Below are 19,195 nucleotides of genomic sequence, written 5' to 3'. Positions count from 1 at the left end.
TGAGTTTAAATCTCATCAGGACACCAGGGTTACACTCCTAAGGATGGCTGGATGGTTAGTCACTGTGCCAAGACCTGGGGAATAAATTCTACAGCTCTCATGTTTCCATAGGAAGTTTTATGTTTAAAATGATACTCAAGAAGGGCATGCACAGATAAAATTTTAGAAGAAACAAATTCAAAAGATCATAAACTAATCTGGTCTTTGAGACTAAAATGAGTTGGGAAACACGTCAACATACCACTGTCTCCTCCAGCCCTTTGAGGTCCTCTCTGGCTTGCTCCCTTTTATCATTGAGCAATCTATAAAACAGAAAGGAACCATGAACCACCAAAGGGGCATCAGAGATTTTCACAGACACCATGCATCTGCAGATAAATCAACAAAACAAACCAACTCACCAACTCAGGGTCTGTTCTTAAATTGGCCCAACCTAACCTGAATATCTGGAGAAGGCAATGGCACCCCACTCCAGTACTCTTGCCTGGAAAATCCCATGGATGGAGGAGCCTGGTGGGCTGCAGTCCATGGGGCCGCTACGAGTCAGACACGACTGAGCAACTTCACTTTCACTTTTCACTTTCATGCATTGGAGGAGGAAATGGCAACCCACTCCAGTGTCCTTGCCTGGAGAATCCCAGGGACGGGGGAGCCTGGTGGGCTGCTGTCTATAGGGTCGCACAGAGTCGGACATGACTGAAGCGACTTAGCAGCAGCAGCAACCTGAATATCTTGGTACCTGAATCACCAGTGTGGACTGGCAGAGATTTCATGGGGATGAGAGAAAATAGAGGAAATATTTAAAGCATACTCACAAGAGCTTTTCCAGTTTCATTTCTCTCTCTTGGTCCTCTATTTTCAGCTTGTTATAATCAGAACTGAGCTTCTCCTGTTCTAGTTGCAGTTTCTGATTCAAACTGAAATGAGAGGAAACAGCAACGCATTCCACATCACCCTGAGAGTCTGAGTCATGCGACTGAAGACATAATTCTGTTCCAAGCCCATTAGCTCTGTGCAATAAAGGCGACAATTCTGGGGGATTTTGAGAGATCAGAGAACAACCTCACAGCTTCCTCCCTGCCCAAGTGAAAACTAATTTCTGGGAACATCTAAGAGGCATGAAACATAAGGCTTTAAGAATGTATTTATAGCTGGCTTATGCAAGAGCTCTGGAAAGGAAAAAAAATGAGATGGGAAAGGGGCCAAAATTTTAAAACAGGAAAAGAGAGCCCAGTAAGAATTCTTTTTCTGCCCCACAGATGGTACGCATGCACTCCTGGAACCTCATCTGGCTACTCTGACCTTCCCTTCCTCTCTGGTCTGGTGCTCTGAAAACATCTCCCAAGTCCAACTCCCTGGCTGACATAGGGACCATTCTGCTCTGTGAGGTCTTTGGGTGGGGGAGGAGGGGGAAGCGGGGCAGTGGTCAGAGAGAGGATACACAAAGTAAGTCTGGGCTGCTGCAAAAAAGAAACTCACCACCTGGATGGGAACACTGGGTCATTTTATGTACCTCAGTCCTTGCCAGGTAGTGCTAGTGGTAAAGAATCCACCTGCCAATGCAGGAGATATAAGAGGCGCAGGCTGGATCCCTGGGTTGGGGAGATCCCCTGGAGGAGGGCATGGCAACCCACTCCAGTGTTCTTGCCTGGAGAATCCCAGGGACGGGGGAGCCTGGTGGGCTGCCGTCTATGGGCTCACACAGAGTCGGACACAACTGAAGTGACTTAGCAGCAGCAGCACCAGAATAACAAATAAAAGCCGTGCTTACAGGCGAAGGCACCACCTGAGAGGGAGCATGGGGTGGCCCGAAAGGAGAGAGACAGTGCTAAGTGCTTTCCTAGGCAGACTGCACAGAGTCTACCCATGGAGTCATTTACACTTTTGCTTTTAAAATGCAAATGTGTGATACAAGCAAAGAGATTTGGATCAGTAGTCTGGAGAATAACTCCAACTCCAGTTTGATTCCTGTTAACAGTATGACCTTAAGGAAATCATTTAGCTTTGATTCTGTATAGAAATCTTGTTTCTTCATCTATATAAAAACAGAAAGGAGGGAACCTTTAGTCTAGACTGGGGCGGAGGACATGGGGGCATGGAATGAACTGTATTTCAATATATTTCAATATAACTGGTTTTCTTTGTTTTCTTCTTTTATTTGAGACATGTAAACACATTGTTCTGCAAAGGGACTCACTGTGAAAAAATGATAAGAATCCTCAGGAGAGGATCCTAAAGGTGCCTCTCAGCCTGGGGACTTGTGTTGATGATATGGGAAGGTGAGAGGAGTGGGGAGGGGTCGTTACTGAGCAGGGGGGTTGTTCAGCAGCAGCTGCAACAGAATGGCCTTGAGAAGGTGTCACTGGAGCCCAGCTGCAATGACGTCCTTGAGCGCAGACACCCAACAGCGTGGGTCCCTAAGAGTCCACGTGTGACCTGGTGGCTCCAGGTTGTACAGACACAGGTATGTGTTGGGCGAGGAGGCAGCAGGAGCTGACAGTCTCCTCTGGAGCATTTATTAACCCACCAGATCCCCCGAGTCGGACCAAATCAGTTTTTTTCACACTCTCATAGGAACTCATCCCCACCTACAGGGGCACATGTCTGTCCATGTGAGTCACCAATGTGTCCTGCTCTGCAGGGCACCAGGCAGGGCAGCTGGGCCAACCTGCCACCTGCCCACCAGAGCCCCCAGAGGTTGGACTCCAGATGAGGAACAGACCTCAGAAGCATCACAACCCAGCTTCCTGTGACACCAGGGCGGAGCCCAGCGCCCACAGGGCAGGGAAAGCAGAGACCTGGGCTAGAAGCTATGTCCCTCCAGGCTGGCACAAGGCCTGTGCCCGCCTCCATGCCCTGCGAGTCCCCTGGGGCAACTCACTCCCGAATCTCATCGATGATTTTCTGCTTCTCCTCAATTTCATCCCGGAGTCTGGACAGCTGCTTCTGATGAGCTTCCCGGTGACTCTCCATCTGCTGCTCCAGAGCCTTCTGCAACCCAGGCCAGGGAAATGTGTCAGCTGCTGCTGGTTCTCAGCCCACGCTGTGCCAAGACTGGGTCACTACCTCCTATCCCACCTCCCTCAGCTGTCAGATCCCCACACCAGGGCCCAGGACCTACCCTGCTTTATAGGGACAACAATATCCAAGGACCTGTTAGAAAATTGAGTAGTTCCCATGGGCAAATGACCATATTTCATGAGGAAAGGGTTTGCCTCTGACCTTCCACAGCTCACCTGAGCCACACAGCTTCTCTCGCCAGGTCACCCTGAGGTCACTGACCTCTTACTACCTGGTTGACCTCAGGCCATGGCACCTCTCTGAGCTGCACTTCCCCACCAGTAAAATGTTAATAATCTCTCGACCCTGTCCACTGCATGGATTTATGATGATGCTCCAAGCAGACCTTTCCACCAAAGTGATGTGAACCCAGGAGAGGCCCAGCCAGGTGAGACAGGGTTGTTGGCTGAACAGCATGGCATCACTTCAACTATGAGACTCACACCCAGTGGAGCTTGGAACCGGTTTGTCAAAAACTATTCCAGGTGGCTCTAGTGGTAAAGAACCCACCTGCCAATGCAGGAGACACAAGAAACAAGGGATCAATCCCTGGGTCGGAAAGATCCCCTGGAGAAGGAAATGGCAACCCACTTCAGTACGCTTGCCTGGAAAATTCCATGGGCAGAGGAGCCTGACAGGCTATAGTCCATGGGGTCACAAAGAGTTGGACATGACTGAGCAAATAAGCGTGTGCATACATGCACACACACACACAATCAAAAGTTCAACATTTTCTCCTATCTCATTTTATCCACCTAAAACCCTTATTTCCCAATCTTCTTTCCCACATTTCCATTTCTATTTAAAATGTGACCAAAATAAAGACCCCTGTGTTTGAGATGAAAATTCAAATTGAGGGTATTTCTTTAAAAGATAGAGGGGAGGTGCTTCCTTCCATTCAAAAGAGGGGTGACTGTTTCTGCAGAGGCTGTGACAGCTAGCCAGCATGGCTACTGGAAGGTGCACTCTCTCCCTCTTGCTCATGAGCAGGAAGATAAATGTACTGATGCAATGCAATTATTGTCTGCAGACATCTCAGCGGGCCTGGACACCTGCATGTCCATCTCACTTCTAAGTCCAGCCACCCTCTGAGAGCAGCTCTGATGCCCAGCCCCAGCCCCGCCCCCCTCCTTCCTACCTCACCTACACATCTTGGAAAGGAGCTGGATTTTCCCAGATGAAGGAAATCCAGTCCCAAGGCGTGCGGGGCTCCTGGAAAGGGCTGCATACACACCTTCATTTCCTCAGCATCCTGCAGCCGGGTCAGATGCTCCTTTTCCTTATCCTGGAAGCTGACTTCATGCATTTTTTCTGTTTTGAATTTTAAAGGATAATGAAAAAGATTTAACTGGCAGGATTCCCATCCAAAAGTAAAAATTAAAAAAAAAAAAAAAAACACAACAGAAAGGAATATGGTGAAACATCAGCTTATCTCACCAAGGTACCACCATGGAATAAAGGAACATGCCTCTGAAGGGGGACTTCATGAATGTCACTCTCAGATACCCTGCACACCTCAGGACTTCCAGCTTGTTAAATCAAGGCTGATCTCTCCAGGGAGACTGTGGAAGTCCTCCAGGGAGAAGGGCGATTGGAGGGGACATGTGATCCAGGAACAGTCATGCTGTACCTGACGGGGCTGCCACTCCATGCCCTCAGAGGACTGCTCCCCACCAGGCCTGGTGAGCCGCTCCTGCATAAACGTGCATGGTCACCGACAATGCTCTCTGCAAATATTAGTGGTATTTGGATTCCTGCCACTATTAGAGTTTCAGAAAGAGCTAATTTACCTCCCATGGGTATTCTCTAAGAATCTGGAGCAGGAAAATAATCTAGGGACAAGCGCAAAGAAAATAGAAACGTAAAATAACTCTCTCCAGACTAAGCAGGAAGCCCACGCTGTGTGTTGGGGGCATGGTGCTATGTGATACCCCTCTGGGGAGGGGGCATCAGCCCCACCCTCCTCTTGGTCAGTGGTCTCACGAAGCCCAGTGGACCATGGGCAGCCTCAGGTGGAGGGATCAAAAGGGTTTCTGACAGTGACATTCAAGTCCTTAAGTATTCTCTCCATTCTGTTTCACTTTATTTCAGTGTCAACTACAAATTGGCACTTGCCAAGGGCATTTGCCATCTGCCTCTGCAGAGACTGAACCCTGTATTGCTGCAGCTGTTGACCTTCGACACGCCCTGAAGGGAGCTCAGGGTGGAGAAATGAGGCATTTTGTGTTCCAAAGAAACCGGTGGAATGGGGTTTTAGATAGATATTTTCAGGAACTGATTTCATGATCCCAATCCTTGCATCTCCTCATATCTAGAAAAGCACTAAATACCTTCATGGTGAAACTTAGCTCCTCGTGGCCAGCAGAAAACCTTATGTAAGATAAGTGCCTGATTATGTGAACTCCCCCTTCACCAAAATCATATATATTGACCTTCCCACACTACCTTGTTGGAGCACTTTCTCAGAGCTATCTGAGGTGCTATCTCCTGGGCTGCAGTCCTCATCTTGCCCCAAATAAAACTTAACTGGCAACTTTCACGTTATGCATCCTTTTTAGTGGACATCAGCTACTCTGCTCTGATTTTGTTTCCATTCAGTGGCACCACTGCAGAAGCCATTGACCAGAGGGAAAGCTGCTTTTCCATGTCAACTTTTGGGTAAAGCGTTCTATTCCCAACATCCCTCATCTCATAAAGAAAACCTTACAAGGTCATAGTGGGGGTGGGTGTGTTATCCTTTTTTGTTAATTTACATTGCCATTTGAAGCAAAATGTATTTACTGAGCAAACAGACAATACAACAATAAATAAAAGAGGATAGCATTGTCACCAATCCTGTTACCCTACTAAAACCATGTTCCCTTCAAATATTAATTTTATAGGCCTTCAAACGTAAGTATCCAGTGATTTTTAAATGTTATAACCACAGTAAAGATAAAATTACATACTATGATGTTTAATCTAATGCATTGTAAATACTGTTGCTTGGTCTTCATGTATTTCATCTCCAAGATGAAAAAAAACCCTATTCTTTTAAACCACATACCATAGTTCATTTAACTGCTGGACATTTAGGTGATTTCCTTTTTTCCCACTAATATAAACAATGAATTCTCGAGAATTCTGCAACGAATATTTGAGATTTGAGGAGTAAAAGGTATGAAAAGTGTTAGCATCATTAATATGTATTTTCAAAATGCTTCCCAAAGGGATTTTACCAGCTTTCTTTGCAACTCATAAGATCTGTATTCCCGTTTCACCACAACACATACATCATTAATCCTGTCCTGGTTTCTACATTTCCAGTCATTTCTCTCGAATCTCTTCTATTTATTCATATTTATTGAATATGATATGAATATGAATATGAATATTGAATAGGCTGGAGGTCTGGGGCTGGAATAAGGTAGAACTTGATTTTGGAATCCTCCCTTGGGATACAGCACAGTGGTCAGCCTTGAACAGGCTAAGGTTTAGCCCCTCGGTCAATGAACGGAGCCACAATTCTTAATTAGGATTAAGGATAGTGACAATGAAGCTGGAGATGCACAGAACCAGAGAAGCATCTGGCAGGTTGAATGGACAGGCCTTGGTGACAGAGTGGAGGCAGGAGGTGAAGAAGGGAGAGGATTCTGACTTGGGCAGCAGGGTGGACTGAGGGAAAATGCAGAGAAGCAGGTAAAGGATGGGGGCAGTCTTCTAGATGGTTCTCTACCCCCTACCCCACTCCAATTAGGCCACTGTTTTCACTAGACATACAAATGGTTTAATTGAGCAAAAGTAAACATCAAGAGTCCAGCCAACTATAGTGTGTCTGATTCAGGCCAATCGCTGGACACCTACAAAGTGGTCGATTGCTCACCTTGGGCTCGGAGCTTGGCCAGCTCTTCACTGAGCGAGTCCTGGGACTCTTCAAGCTGTCTCCTCTTCTGCTCCATGTTCTGCATGTAGTCCGTCAGGGATTTGATCTTGGCTTCGTGCTTTAAACGAGCAAACAGAAAGGGGCTATGATTGACGAGCGAGTGATTATCCTGGCTTGTCCAGGACTGTCCAACAGGAAAACGCAACAGAAGAGGAGTTCTTGACTCCTCTGTTCGAGTCCCAACAGCCAAGTGCCGATTCCGCCCTTGGCTTGGGATCTGGGACCACAGACTAAGTCTTCTTCTTCCCATGAGCTTCTCTGCCTCATCCCCCTGCGCGTGGCTTTCCTTACCATGTCCTTCCTTACCATCTATTAAATAGAAATACCAAACCCCAGGCTGGTTTTCTGCTTTGTAAAAAACAGAGTCTGCTGGAAAGAAAGGGGCTGGAAAAGTGTCAAGGCTGCGGGCTTCATTCTTTGAACCTGCACCTTTGGATTTCTTCTTTGGAACTCCAGTATTATGTCTTTACACTTTCTGCCTTTCAAGCACAGCAATTCCTATTTCAGAGGCTTTGTTTCTTTTTCCTCTCCCTAGGAAGCTGTCCCCAACACCCTGCCAGACATGGGCCTGGCTGGATCCTTCTTACTTGGGCCCCAACATTTTCTTATAGCACCTAACTTCTACTTGATTCATCTATTTTTTTTTCTACTTGTTAGCTCCATGAAAGCATAGAGTTAATATATAATAATGGAGTGAAGGAATAAATGAATGAATGAGAGCTTGTGACTAAACAGGAACAGTAGTCACCTCGAGGCAGATGGAAATATGCAGACACCTCCTCCCCCATATCTACATGGATCATATTTAGGCAGGAGGACCCTGGAGATGGAGCTCTAATGTAATGAAATAACCTCTGGGAAATGGGACTTTGTTGGAGCAGATATTTTATAAGCATAGCTTTTGGTGACAAGGATGAGTATAAACAAAGGAGATAATAGCATTTTAGCTGGAAATATTTTGTCAGGTTCCTTAGATCATGTCAGAAAATAAAGAAACAAGGTTTTTCTTACTTTTGAACCCCAGGCAACAGTGACTAAATCTTTGGTTTTGTGTAAATTGTGGCAGAGTACAAAATAGCACCTAAGGGAAAACTGTATTTGTTCCTAATGCAGAAAGCACTGTCTAACCACGGTTATTCTTTAACCCCAAACCATCCTAATATTTTTGAGTCCAATCTCACACACCCTGAATGTGTGTCACCTTAAGATCTGGGCAACTGGGGCCCCAGTCCTGGGCCTGACACTTCAGAGCACCCCACTTGGGCAGTCCTCTGGCTGTACCCCAGTCTACCGAGCAAAGTTCTATGCCAAGGGAGCGTGCCCACTTGGAACCCACATCCTCTTCTAGATCACAGTGAGTCTGGAAAACTAGAAACTTGTTACTCTAATGACCCTGAGGTCACCCCCAGGAGTAGCAGTGCAGCTTCCATCATCCATTTACATAGGTTACAGCTGGCACAGTTTCACAGCTCCATCAGCTCATAGAACGTGTGGAAGGGGCCTGACTTGGACGTGGAGGCTGATGTGTCCAGATGGAAGGAAAGACAGAGGGCTTTGGGCCGCAGGGCCTCTGTCTGTGCGTTTGCATTGGCCTTCAAATGTTAGGGACAGAGTGCTTCAGAAGCACATGCTCTCAGAGTAACAGGTGACCTGGAAATCAGACTTGAAGTGTACTATGCCCTAATGTTTATTGTTCTTCTTCTCAATTTTCATAAATTATAAAAATGTCAAAGAGTCCAGCAAATCCAGAAAAAGTAGTATAAATTTCACCCATAAACCACTCTATCAACTACTTTCCCCCTATATTCCTGGTCTTATCTATATAAATGCATATTTTATCAAGTTGCAAGGTATAGCATAGATCTGTCACTCGGCATTTCCATTTTTATTTAACTTTATATAATTATACCTTCCAAATGACTAGGTTGCATACATTTTTGGTAAGAGCTGCATAATATCCTTCCATGTAACTTTATGTTATTAGTCTCTCTATAAATAGTTGTCTATTTTATTTTATTAAAATGAAAGTAATACTGCAATCAACATCTTCCATGTAAGTGCTAATATTTTAAATCAGGGAATGATAATACCATATGAAATGAAAAATTTTCACTTTCATTACCAATGAAAAATGCTATAAGTGAAATTACTGGCCAAAGTATACTTATGTTTTTATGGGTTTTGATTCCCAAGGTGCTTTCCAAAGGGACTGACCAAATTATACTTTTCTCAACAATGTATATAAATTTCACTATTACACACTAGCATTGACTAATCTCTTCAACGCTTCTTTGCTTACTATGTTATTTATAAAATGGAAACTTGATGCTTTAATTTGCATCTCTTAAATGATTACAGTAGGAGACGAGGCTGGAGATGGTTGCATGATGACACATTCCTATGTTTAAAAGCATACAGGATGAAGTATGCTTTCATCTGCTCCTCAGCACTGTCAGATGTGCCGTTACACGCTGGTATCTGCTCTCCCCAAATGACTTTAGCTATGTTAATGCCTGGACTGAGGCAGTGCGCAGCACAGACTGGACCACTCACAGAGGCCTCAGCCCCAAACACCAGCCTCAGGTGCAGGGGCAGACCAGAAAAAAGGCTGCAGTTTTCTGAAACCACCATGCTAAACTGAAAATGCTTCCTAACGGACAGAAGAGTACCTTATCACTGGGGCTTGAAAATCCCTTCAAGACTTTGAGTTCCCACACAAAGGTTTGAGTTCCAGCTCTGCCTTTCACTGGCTATATGAGTCTGGACAGTATATTTAATCTTTCAAGTCTCATTCTCCTTATCTAAAAAGCAAGGACAGTCATAACACCTGCCTATCAGAATTCTTCTAAAGATCAAGTGAGAGAATGCAGGTAAAGCGCTTAACAGTATATAGGGCACTGTAAGCACTCAGTAAAATGCTTCCTGCTACTGCTATACTGGTAGTGGCGGCAGTTTCTGCTGTCCCATATTAAACCGGATCTGTGGTAGAGACTAAAAGATCGAAGAATGCTGCCTTAGCAGAGAGGTGTTTTAGATGCCACCCAATCTTTTCCACTTTTCCAGGGAAGCCTGGCATGCAGCAATCGATGGGGTGGCAAAGAGTCGGGTATGACTGACCACTGAACTGGACTGAATCTTTTCCACTCATTATACATCACTATCTATCCTACCTACCTACCTACCTTATTTATAAATAGCTAGATAAAGATATGTAGACACATCCATTAAAAAAAAGACTAAAGGTAATTCATGTAATTTGTACGACTAAACCTAGCCTTAAGAATAAGCCTGGCCGGTTACTGCCTGGGAGGCCATGGATACATTCATCAGTTGTCCCTATTAGGTACCATCAGCCTCAGTAAGAGCGTGGAGGAAACAGATTTCCAGAGCACAAGGGTGTGACATGGTGAACAAAGGGGTGGCCTACCTGGGAGATGAGCAGCTGGCAGGCTGCCAGCTCCCGCTCGCTGGCATTCATCTTCCTGTTGGAGTCCATCTGGGCGCTCTCGAGCTGTTTGCTGCGGTTCACCAGAGATTTGACCTCCGACTTCATCTTGCTGATGTACAGTCGGGCCATGGTGAATTCCTCTTCAATGACTCCGTTCACATCTGCCAACTGAGCACAGGAGGGAACCACTCAATGACGCCTACGATTAGCAGAGGTTCACAGGGCCCTGAAACCTGTCCATGGGGATGTCTGTGGATTTCTGGGTTAAGAATCCCTAATCACAGGACCACAAGCTGAGAACCAGAAGTTGAAATATAGGTTCAATCCCACATTCTCTGAAACCTTGGATAAAACTTCAATTAGTATAATCTTCAATTAACCAGGCTTTTCATTACAATTGATTTTCTAGAATGAAAGAGATGGTATCAGTAGAAAAAGATATTGAAATTGTAAAAAGAGATAACTTTGAAGAGGTGTTCCTTACATTTCTGGAAGGGCAGCAAAACCCAGTGTTCCTAAAGGTGATCCTGAGTCCCAAAAGAAATCATTCAAAACTTCAGTTATGTTCTCTACAGTCTGTTATCCAGAGAAACAGCAGTCTAAGAGCTTGAACATGTTTCTATAAGCAAAGGTTGAAGTACAGAGGATTCTCTATATAGTTCTCAATTAAAGAATCTAATGAACAGGAACGTGCTATCACCAGAAACACCTCTGGATGAAAGTCTTCCTGCATGACGTCTCATTATGACCAATGTTTCCTTGCCCCTGCATGCCTGCCCCATCCAAGCACACAGGAATCTCGCTTAGTTAAGATCACCTGAGAATAACAGTTTAAATTCACCTTTAGAAGAAAAGATTCTGACAACCAGAATTCTTGCCCCATCTCATATTTGTTGTCTAATTTTCAGAGCTCTACAGGATACAAATAATGTAGCAAGATACTTGGGATAGAAACCCATTTGCTGAGATGCGGAGATAGCCTTGAGGAGCAAAGTAACTGCGAATATTTTGTTTAACCACCAGAGGGCATCCTAGCACCTCAGGAGAATACAAGAGCCCTCTCCAGTACCCATCCCACAAACAGAGGCTTCAGTTATTCTAAGACAGTGATTCCAACTCTTTTTTTGATGTTTCATAATACACTCCATCTGCCCACTTTTGTCATTATTGCTGTCATTAACTCATCGTATGACTATTTTTTTCAGTAAACATTTAAGAGCTAGGAACACGGAGTGGTCTATCAATCCTGAAAATTGGCAGCAGGTAAAAAGTACACTGGACAGGGCTGAATGCCTGTAATCTGGTGTCAACCTTCCCCTAAAAATTCCCCAACAATGTTGCTAAATATCTCAGGGTCAACCAACACAATGCAGAGTCCAGGTTCACAGCAAGAAAATCCACAAGTATCAACATCTGACTCCATCTTACTTGAACAGAAGCCAAAGTGAAAGTCACTCAGTCACGTCTGACCCTCTGCAACCCCACGGACAATACAGTCCATGGAACTCTCCAGGCCAGAATACTGGAGTGGGTAGCCATTCCCTTCTCCAGGGGATCTTCCAAACCCAGAGATCAAATCCAGGTCTCCCGCATTGCAGGCGGATTCTTTACCAGCTAAGCAACCAGGGAAGCCCCTTACTTTAATGGAGGTTCTCAATAATCAGTTACATTTCTGACTGCCAGTGATTTGCCTACCAATACCACTCATTACACTCCTTTCATAATCCAGTATCATGGAGGTAACAGATGAGAAAAGCCCACAATCTTTAAGTTCAGTTTTATCCTCATGCCTTGGTGATTGGTCCAACATGGTACAGAGATGAGAAACTCATTCTTTAGCCTGACCAAGTGTGCCCTGTGTATTGTCTTTCTGTATAAGGGTAAGAGGACATCCAGCTCTTTTGTGTGGAATTCACAACCGATACCAGCTCCTGGGGGTGAGAACATTGCTGAACTGAGTTAGGGTGTCGTGGGAAGGGAGCAAACACCTCCTCCTCTAAGACGTTCTTCAGCTGAGGGCACGTTGTGTTCTATGCCCAGGTGACATCTGAATTGGAGATGAGTAGAAAAAAAAAAATTACAAAAATGGGCATTCTCCAAAGTGAGAACTGGGTATTTCTTCCCTCAAACCAGAACCATAACTTCTGAAGCCATACTTATTCTAGGAGGTCAAAAAGGAGATTTTGAATCTACGGCTGATGGAAAAAAAACAAAACAAAACAGCACTCCAAGCAAATATTAACTGCAAGGTTTCTTACCACTTACGAGCTCATATATGTAGTCATATAAGTTCAGAGTTTTTAGTAATTCCAGTATACTGTTATTTTAAAAAGAAGAATCAGAGTTTGCTGCTGTAGGATTATTTAATAACTCTCCTCTGGGTCTGACAGTGACTGAAACGTATGTACTAGACCATGAGGCCCAGTGTGGATGGCTAATTCAGCAGAAGAGACTGCCTCCCCTTCCATCTTGCCTGTATAGGACTCACCCTCACCCACGTCTCTGGAGCATACTGCAGTCACCCAAGGTGCCGTTTCTGGGCCAAGTAAAAGGCAAGTGAAGTGACTGTTCACATTCTAAGACCTAAAAAGTCATTTGTGGTTGCTATTTAGTCACTCAATTGTGTCCAACTCTTTTAGTGACCTCATGGACCACAGCCCGCCTGGCTCCTCTGTCCATGGGATTCTTCAGGCAAGAATACAGGAGTGGGTTGCAATTTCCTTCTCCAGAGGATCTTCCCAATTCAGGGATCAAATCCCCGTCTCCTGTGTCTCCTGCATTGCAGGGAGAGTCTTTACTGCTTGAGCCATCAGTGAAGCCCTACAAAGTCATAATGGGAATTAAAAAATCCTTATTAGAAAAAGCGTCTAGAAATGTCAGTTTTATTTACAAGTGCAGCACAGAGCCAAGGCATGATAAAGTTGCTTCCAAGAGGCTGAGGAGCAGGAGGGGAATGAAGAAGCAAGCCCTCTTGGAGGTGAGGACCCCAGCCACCATTCTGTGGGGACTGGAACTCACACCCTAGCCCCAGCAGACCCCAGGCTGTGCTGAAGAAGTTGATGAGAAGGGAGCTATCAGTGATGAAGGCTGACTTCAGGCCCAGGATCCAGAACGGTTTTATCTGCATCTCTGGTCCATCCACAGCCAGGTCCCTCATGGAGGTGGGGCCCAGGGTCTCTGTCACCTGCTTGAATTTCTTCACCTCCATCTCAGCTAGACCTGAGGTTGGAAGAAAACTAGGCAGCTAATCCAATCCATTTCGTTTACTCAACCTCAACTTGTTATTCTGCTTGTGCCTAGAAATCTGGAAATCTCTGCCTTAAAGAAAAATCGGTGACATTGGAACATGAAAAGAAGAGGCTCACTAATAAACCTAGATGAAGTCAACACCAGGCTCATCTTGTCATTTGCTGCTCTCATCTTGTTTTGTTGACTTAAGTATTGCCTGGACTCTGAAAATGCCCCAAGACATGACTGAGCTGGAGAAATATGAGTTCTTCTGTTTCTTTGCTGTTTGGGCCTGCTGTATCTTAGAACTGAGGGCTGAGAGAGACTCCAGCAGCCATCTTTCCCTCTCACCCCAGAACACCACCAGGGGGACTGAATAGGATTTTTAGGAATAAAAACACAAGATCACCAAAAAAGATTTCCTTGATCTCATTTTTTAGATCAAAACAATTATATCAACTGAATACTCATCGCCAATAAGAAAAGTATCTGTACCCGCAATGATAGATCCAAGAAATATATGCATAACTCATGCAATTCCTGAGCTGACCATCTTCAAGATAATCTGGACTCATCTTATCATTTTACAAATTAGGAATACGAAACCCAGATAAATAAAGTAACTTGCCCAAAGTCACATAATTACTCCCCTTAAATGCTCATTGCCATGATGAATTTTTTCCTTACAATTATGAATTAAATCATAATTGTAAGGAAAAAAACAGAATGATTAAGAATATGATGCTATCTAAGTGAAAGTTATCAATGAAATTAACTAGCTATCAATGAAATTAACTAGGGCATCCAATGTCTGGAATTCAAAGCTATCTTAAAAATATTCAAAGTACTTAAAAATAATCTCAATCATACTTCATATTCCCAAAGGTAAAGACTCTTTTTTTTTTTAATTCCAAAGCCACCCAGACACTCCTTGATTTCATTAGCATTTTTCATCAGCTCTATTTTAGAACTTGGCATAAAAATATCTTCCTTTATCATTATCAGCGGCAGGCACCAACTTCCCATAAATCAACTGCACCTTCATATTGCAAGGACCATTTAATCACCCCAACCTCAGAAGTTTATAGCTCAACACCAACATATGCGTCTAAAAATAAATCCTCAAATATAAAATCACCGAACTGGAACTTAATAGGGTTAATCTTATAGTACTGGAGAATTTTATGCTAAAATTAGATTCATTTGCAAAGATTCATGAAATATTCAGTTACAACAGAGATTCTATGAAAGAACGATTGGGTTTACAAGAGGTCATATGCTCTAAACCTCGATCTGTTATACCACCTAAGAAGAGCTTTCAGTGGTTCCCAGAAATGTCCATAAACAAAAGTAATTTGGGGAGGCCTGTCTAGTATTTAACAATCCCAACTCAAAACCTGAGTGTTCCTCCAAAGCAGACTGAAGTATAACTCGGCCTTTTAAAGGCTAACAGGCTAAACTCCAAGAATTTGGTTTTAACCTTTGAGGTAGAAGTTTAATACTATAACACTATTCCCTAGCTTGATAAAATCCACACATGTTTATCAATGGCTACTCCACAGAAGGTCTTGAGTTCATATAAACCTACAGTAATTAACTGAACAACAACAACAATCATCAAAATAGTATGGTACTGGTATAAAGATTAGATCACTGAAATAGACCAGAGAGACCAGCAATAGCCCCACATACTTTTGAAGGTGGCAGACATGCTCATTATCTTATTGTGGGGATGATGGTTTCATGAATGTACACATATGTCAAAACTTCTCAAACTATACTTTATGTGCAGCTGGGACCTCCCTGGTAGCCCAGTGGTTAAGACTCCACACTCCCAGTGCAAGGGGCCTGGCTTGGGAACAAGACCCTGCATGCCAAAACTGAGATTCTGCCTGCGGCAACTAAGACCTACCACAGCCAAATAAATAAATACATGCAGCTTATTTTATGTCAATTATACCTCAAGAGAGCTATTTTGTTTGATGTCACTCTTATTTTTCCAATGTCCTGTCTATTTTGTGGCAAATTGTTCTTGATTGATAGCAGTATTTACTCTCGTTTCCCTGTATTCCTAAACTCATAGACAACTTTACACCACATCCCTTATAACCTTGCTATCGATGGCACTAATGTACACCACCCCAGGGGTTAATCATGGTTGGTTTAAGCCCACTGTAGTAAAACTATTTCTCTTTGCTCTCCCAGCTTCCCTTGCAACTTGGGGTGACCATGTGACCCAATTCTGGCCTCTATAAAGTATAAGGGGATGCCTAGTGGGGATTTCTGGGATATAGTTCTCTCCTGGATGAAAGCTGTCTGGCTTTACAGCCCGTTCTGCCTCAGACATGATGATTGGTGCTATAGAAGCTATCTTGCTACCAAGAGACAAAAATCTACAGATGTGAATAGGTCATAGGCTGAGGAAAACAGAAAGAAAATAAAGAACTGGATCCTTGACATTGCTGAGATCCTGCACCAAAAGTTGCTTCTAAAACTTCAAGAAGCATAGGAATGACCTGGGGACTCTTGTTAAAATGCAGCTTCTAATTCAGTAGGTCTGAGGTGGGCCTGAGAGACTCTAGTTGGAACAAATTCCCGGGTGATGAAGCTCACAACCTGAATAACAAGAGTCTAGACTTCTTATATTGTGAATAATAAATGTGGCTTTATTTTATTAAGCCACCGTTAGAATCCTCTAATTTCCAGCTGAAAGCTTTCCTAATTCATACTGATTGATCGGGGACCTTCATTCTGTTGTATTTTCATAGAAAAGGAGAGGGCTTCCATGGTGGTCCAGTGGTTGAGACGACTTTGCAATTCAGGGTCCGGGAGGATCCCACATGCTTCAGGGCAGCTAAGCCTGTGGGCCACAACCCCTGAAGCCCGTGCACCTGGAGTCTGTGGACTGCAACCAGAAAGTAACCCCCGCTCAACGCAACTAGAGAAAACCCACACACAGCAAAAAAGACCCAGTACAGCCAAAAATAAATACATAACTTTAAAAAAAAAAAGGGAGAAACATTTCTGAGTAGAACTTTTGTTTAACCTATCCAATCCCAAAGCTCTGTGACACTGGCATGTAATTCTGAGGATTAAACTAACTCACAGAAGGCTAACCAAGATTTGAGGACATTTCCTATAATTGAAAGGTAATTTTTCTTTTCTGCTCCTTAACCAAAATAATAATTTACTTAGTCACTCAATCAGCCTTTCGTTCATTCACTCAAATATGATCAAGCACACAGCAGACGCAAGACAGCGTGCTAAGCACTGGACACTTAGGAGAATAAACACAGACCTTGCTTGCTCAGATTCGTGCCATTATAAGAGAAGGTAGAGAGGATAAAAGAAGGGCTGGCTTACAGTCTTCACGTCGTTGGTACCAATGATTCCTCCTATCTCCCCCAAATCCTTCAACAGCAGATTCAGGATCTCGGTGGCCCTTTTCTTCTGATGATTGCTAAGCTCCTGCAGCTGGCTCAGTTCTCTCTGCGTGGTTGTCAGTGTAGTCTGAAATACACATTTTAACAACAGATTTAAAGGGCCACCCATCAATTTCATACACACAGTGTCATCAAGAATAACATCACGTAGGGTGGAGTTCTTTTGTCCTCTCATGTAATTTCGACAGGAGTCCTTTTAAGCCAAACTACGGTATAGCTCTGAATTCTCTGATAAGAAGAGGAAGTCGTCTTGGCCTGATACGTCATTTGTCTGCATATCAGATGATAATTTCCAGGTCAGTGGAATAAGTTATTAAAAACAAATAAAGCTCAAAACCAGTCCCTATGTTTATCATGTGTAATCACATCTAATCCTACCTACCAGATGTTCCGTTTCAGTCCACATTCTTCAGGATACAAACATACCTTCAAATGTCTCCACCTCCACTTCTAAACAAACCTGCTCCCTGGGACCACTTCCAAATTCCCATCTGACTTGATAACAGATGGGTCTGGAAGGCCCAAAGGGACATTAATGAGTTTAGAGAACAACCAAGAAAAAGTCTTTCCATCTTCAAGTGAACCAGAACTGGACACTCTTCATCACATTTCAAATGTAGCCTGGTTCAACAGGAGATGGCTTTTAAATATACATATCAGAAACCCCATTTTACTACCAAACATTAACAAATTCATCCCTTTCCCATTCTTCATGGATGCTACCAATATGCATATATTTTTAACTACCTAACTTAACAAACTCTCAACATCAACAAATTTGCCATCTTTTGGTTTCTTGGTATTAACGCAGCCAAAAGAGAAAATAATCTGCATAAATTATGGAATTGTAAAGGTTAATGCAAAGACATTTATGTAATTCTTCCATATGCAACTATTTTAGTTGAGTATTTCTTGATAATCAAACTAAAAATAGTATTCTAAACTAGTCTAGTAGTACTTTGGTCTGACAGAAAATAAAACTTGTATCATGGAAAATGTTTCATTGTTTTGGGAAGCAAATATACCACAGACTAGTTAAAAAATCTTGCAGAAAACAGTAAGCCCCGAAAAATCTAAGTCTCCTTCTTTCCTATGTAACTTCTGCTTTGTTTTTCTATTTTTCATTTTTGTTTTTATTTAGGCATTGCCACTGCTTATTTCATTTTGTTTTCAAAATCCATAGAAGCAGTAGTTCCTATCTTGGGAAACATTAAAAAGCCTTCCTACATGCAGCTGAATGTATGGAATAAGCAGCGTTTTCCATCCACAGCATCTACGGTCAACAGATCGGCACTATCTTGCACCATCTGCTACTTCCCCTTGCTGGGAGGATGGTGGTTTTCCACCAAGCAGAATGGGCACAATCCCATGATACCAGGCCATTGGACTGAGGTGCCAAGGGCAGCTGGTTATAGCCACTCGGCTGCCCACCACCCATCTTCCAAGTAGAAAAAGCGAAAATGGATGCGTTCCACCAGCTGCCGCCTCACCAAATGCTCACTGGCCCTCTGCCACTAGCTCCCTGTGCAGAACCAGCAGTATCTCTCGCTGGGAGATTCTGAAAATTAGGAAACGTGCAGATCGAAGCACTAGCTGAAAAACAGGACAACAGACAAACCAGGACAGCTAGGTCCTAGGCGAGGACAAGCAGCGCTGGGGAAGGAACGGGCTGCATTCAGGAAGGTGTAAACAGGAAGAGTGGACTCCATGCCTTGCACGCTCCCCGTCAATACAATGTTCGGGGATTTATCTGCTTACACTGTAGCATGACGCACAGGTCCACGCTAAGTGTTTTATGTAAACTGTCACGAACTCCCATACCCTGAAAGGAACATGTTACTATCACCATTTTTACAGATAAGGAAATGAACACTAAAGTGTTAATGTCTCAACTAAGGCTTAACAGTTGTGAAGTCAGATTTCTAACTAGGATTTTTCTGGCTCCAAAGTCTGCACTTTCTTGAGTATCCTATAAAGCATCACTTCTGGTGTTACAAATCCCCTAGATATAAAACAGACCTGACATGAAGATCTGGGGCAAGTGGACAAGTCACTTACACAAACTATTTCAATTATTGGAGGATTTCACAGAAG

The 19,195-nt window shown here is 43.6% G+C and overlaps 1 protein-coding gene across 8 annotated transcripts in view; it reads right to left on the bottom strand.

The window, feature by feature from the left end:
• Window positions 1-19,195, bottom strand: part of KIF5C (kinesin family member 5C) — a 159,714-nt gene that overhangs the window by 28,812 nt on the left and 111,707 nt on the right. For 6 of the 8 annotated variants that reach the window (XM_086352621.1, XM_086352637.1, XM_086352631.1 and 3 more), the window contains 7 exons: window positions 17,022-17,168; window positions 10,410-10,598; window positions 6,923-7,040; window positions 4,295-4,371; window positions 2,882-2,991; window positions 816-917; window positions 242-302 (listed from right to left, as the gene is read on the bottom strand). In XM_086352621.1, coding sequence (XP_086208747.1) covers window positions 242-302; window positions 816-917; window positions 2,882-2,991; window positions 4,295-4,371; window positions 6,923-7,040; window positions 10,410-10,598; window positions 17,022-17,168 — 804 coding nt within the window. The remainder of the gene's footprint in view (window positions 1-241; window positions 303-815; window positions 918-2,881; window positions 2,992-4,294; window positions 4,372-6,922; window positions 7,041-10,409; window positions 10,599-17,021; window positions 17,169-19,195) is intronic. The other 2 variants (XR_015146033.1, XR_015146034.1) reach the window with 1 other exon arrangement.

The sequence above is a fragment of the Bos grunniens genome, chromosome 2 (assembly GCF_055505025.1).
Source record: "Bos grunniens cultivar Pamir isolate PY7600 chromosome 2, Bosgru_T2T1.0, whole genome shotgun sequence".
Classification (NCBI taxonomy): domain Eukaryota; kingdom Metazoa; phylum Chordata; class Mammalia; order Artiodactyla; family Bovidae; genus Bos; species Bos grunniens.
Note: the sequence above shows the minus strand (reverse complement) of the source record. Positions and strands in the feature narration are given on the sequence as shown.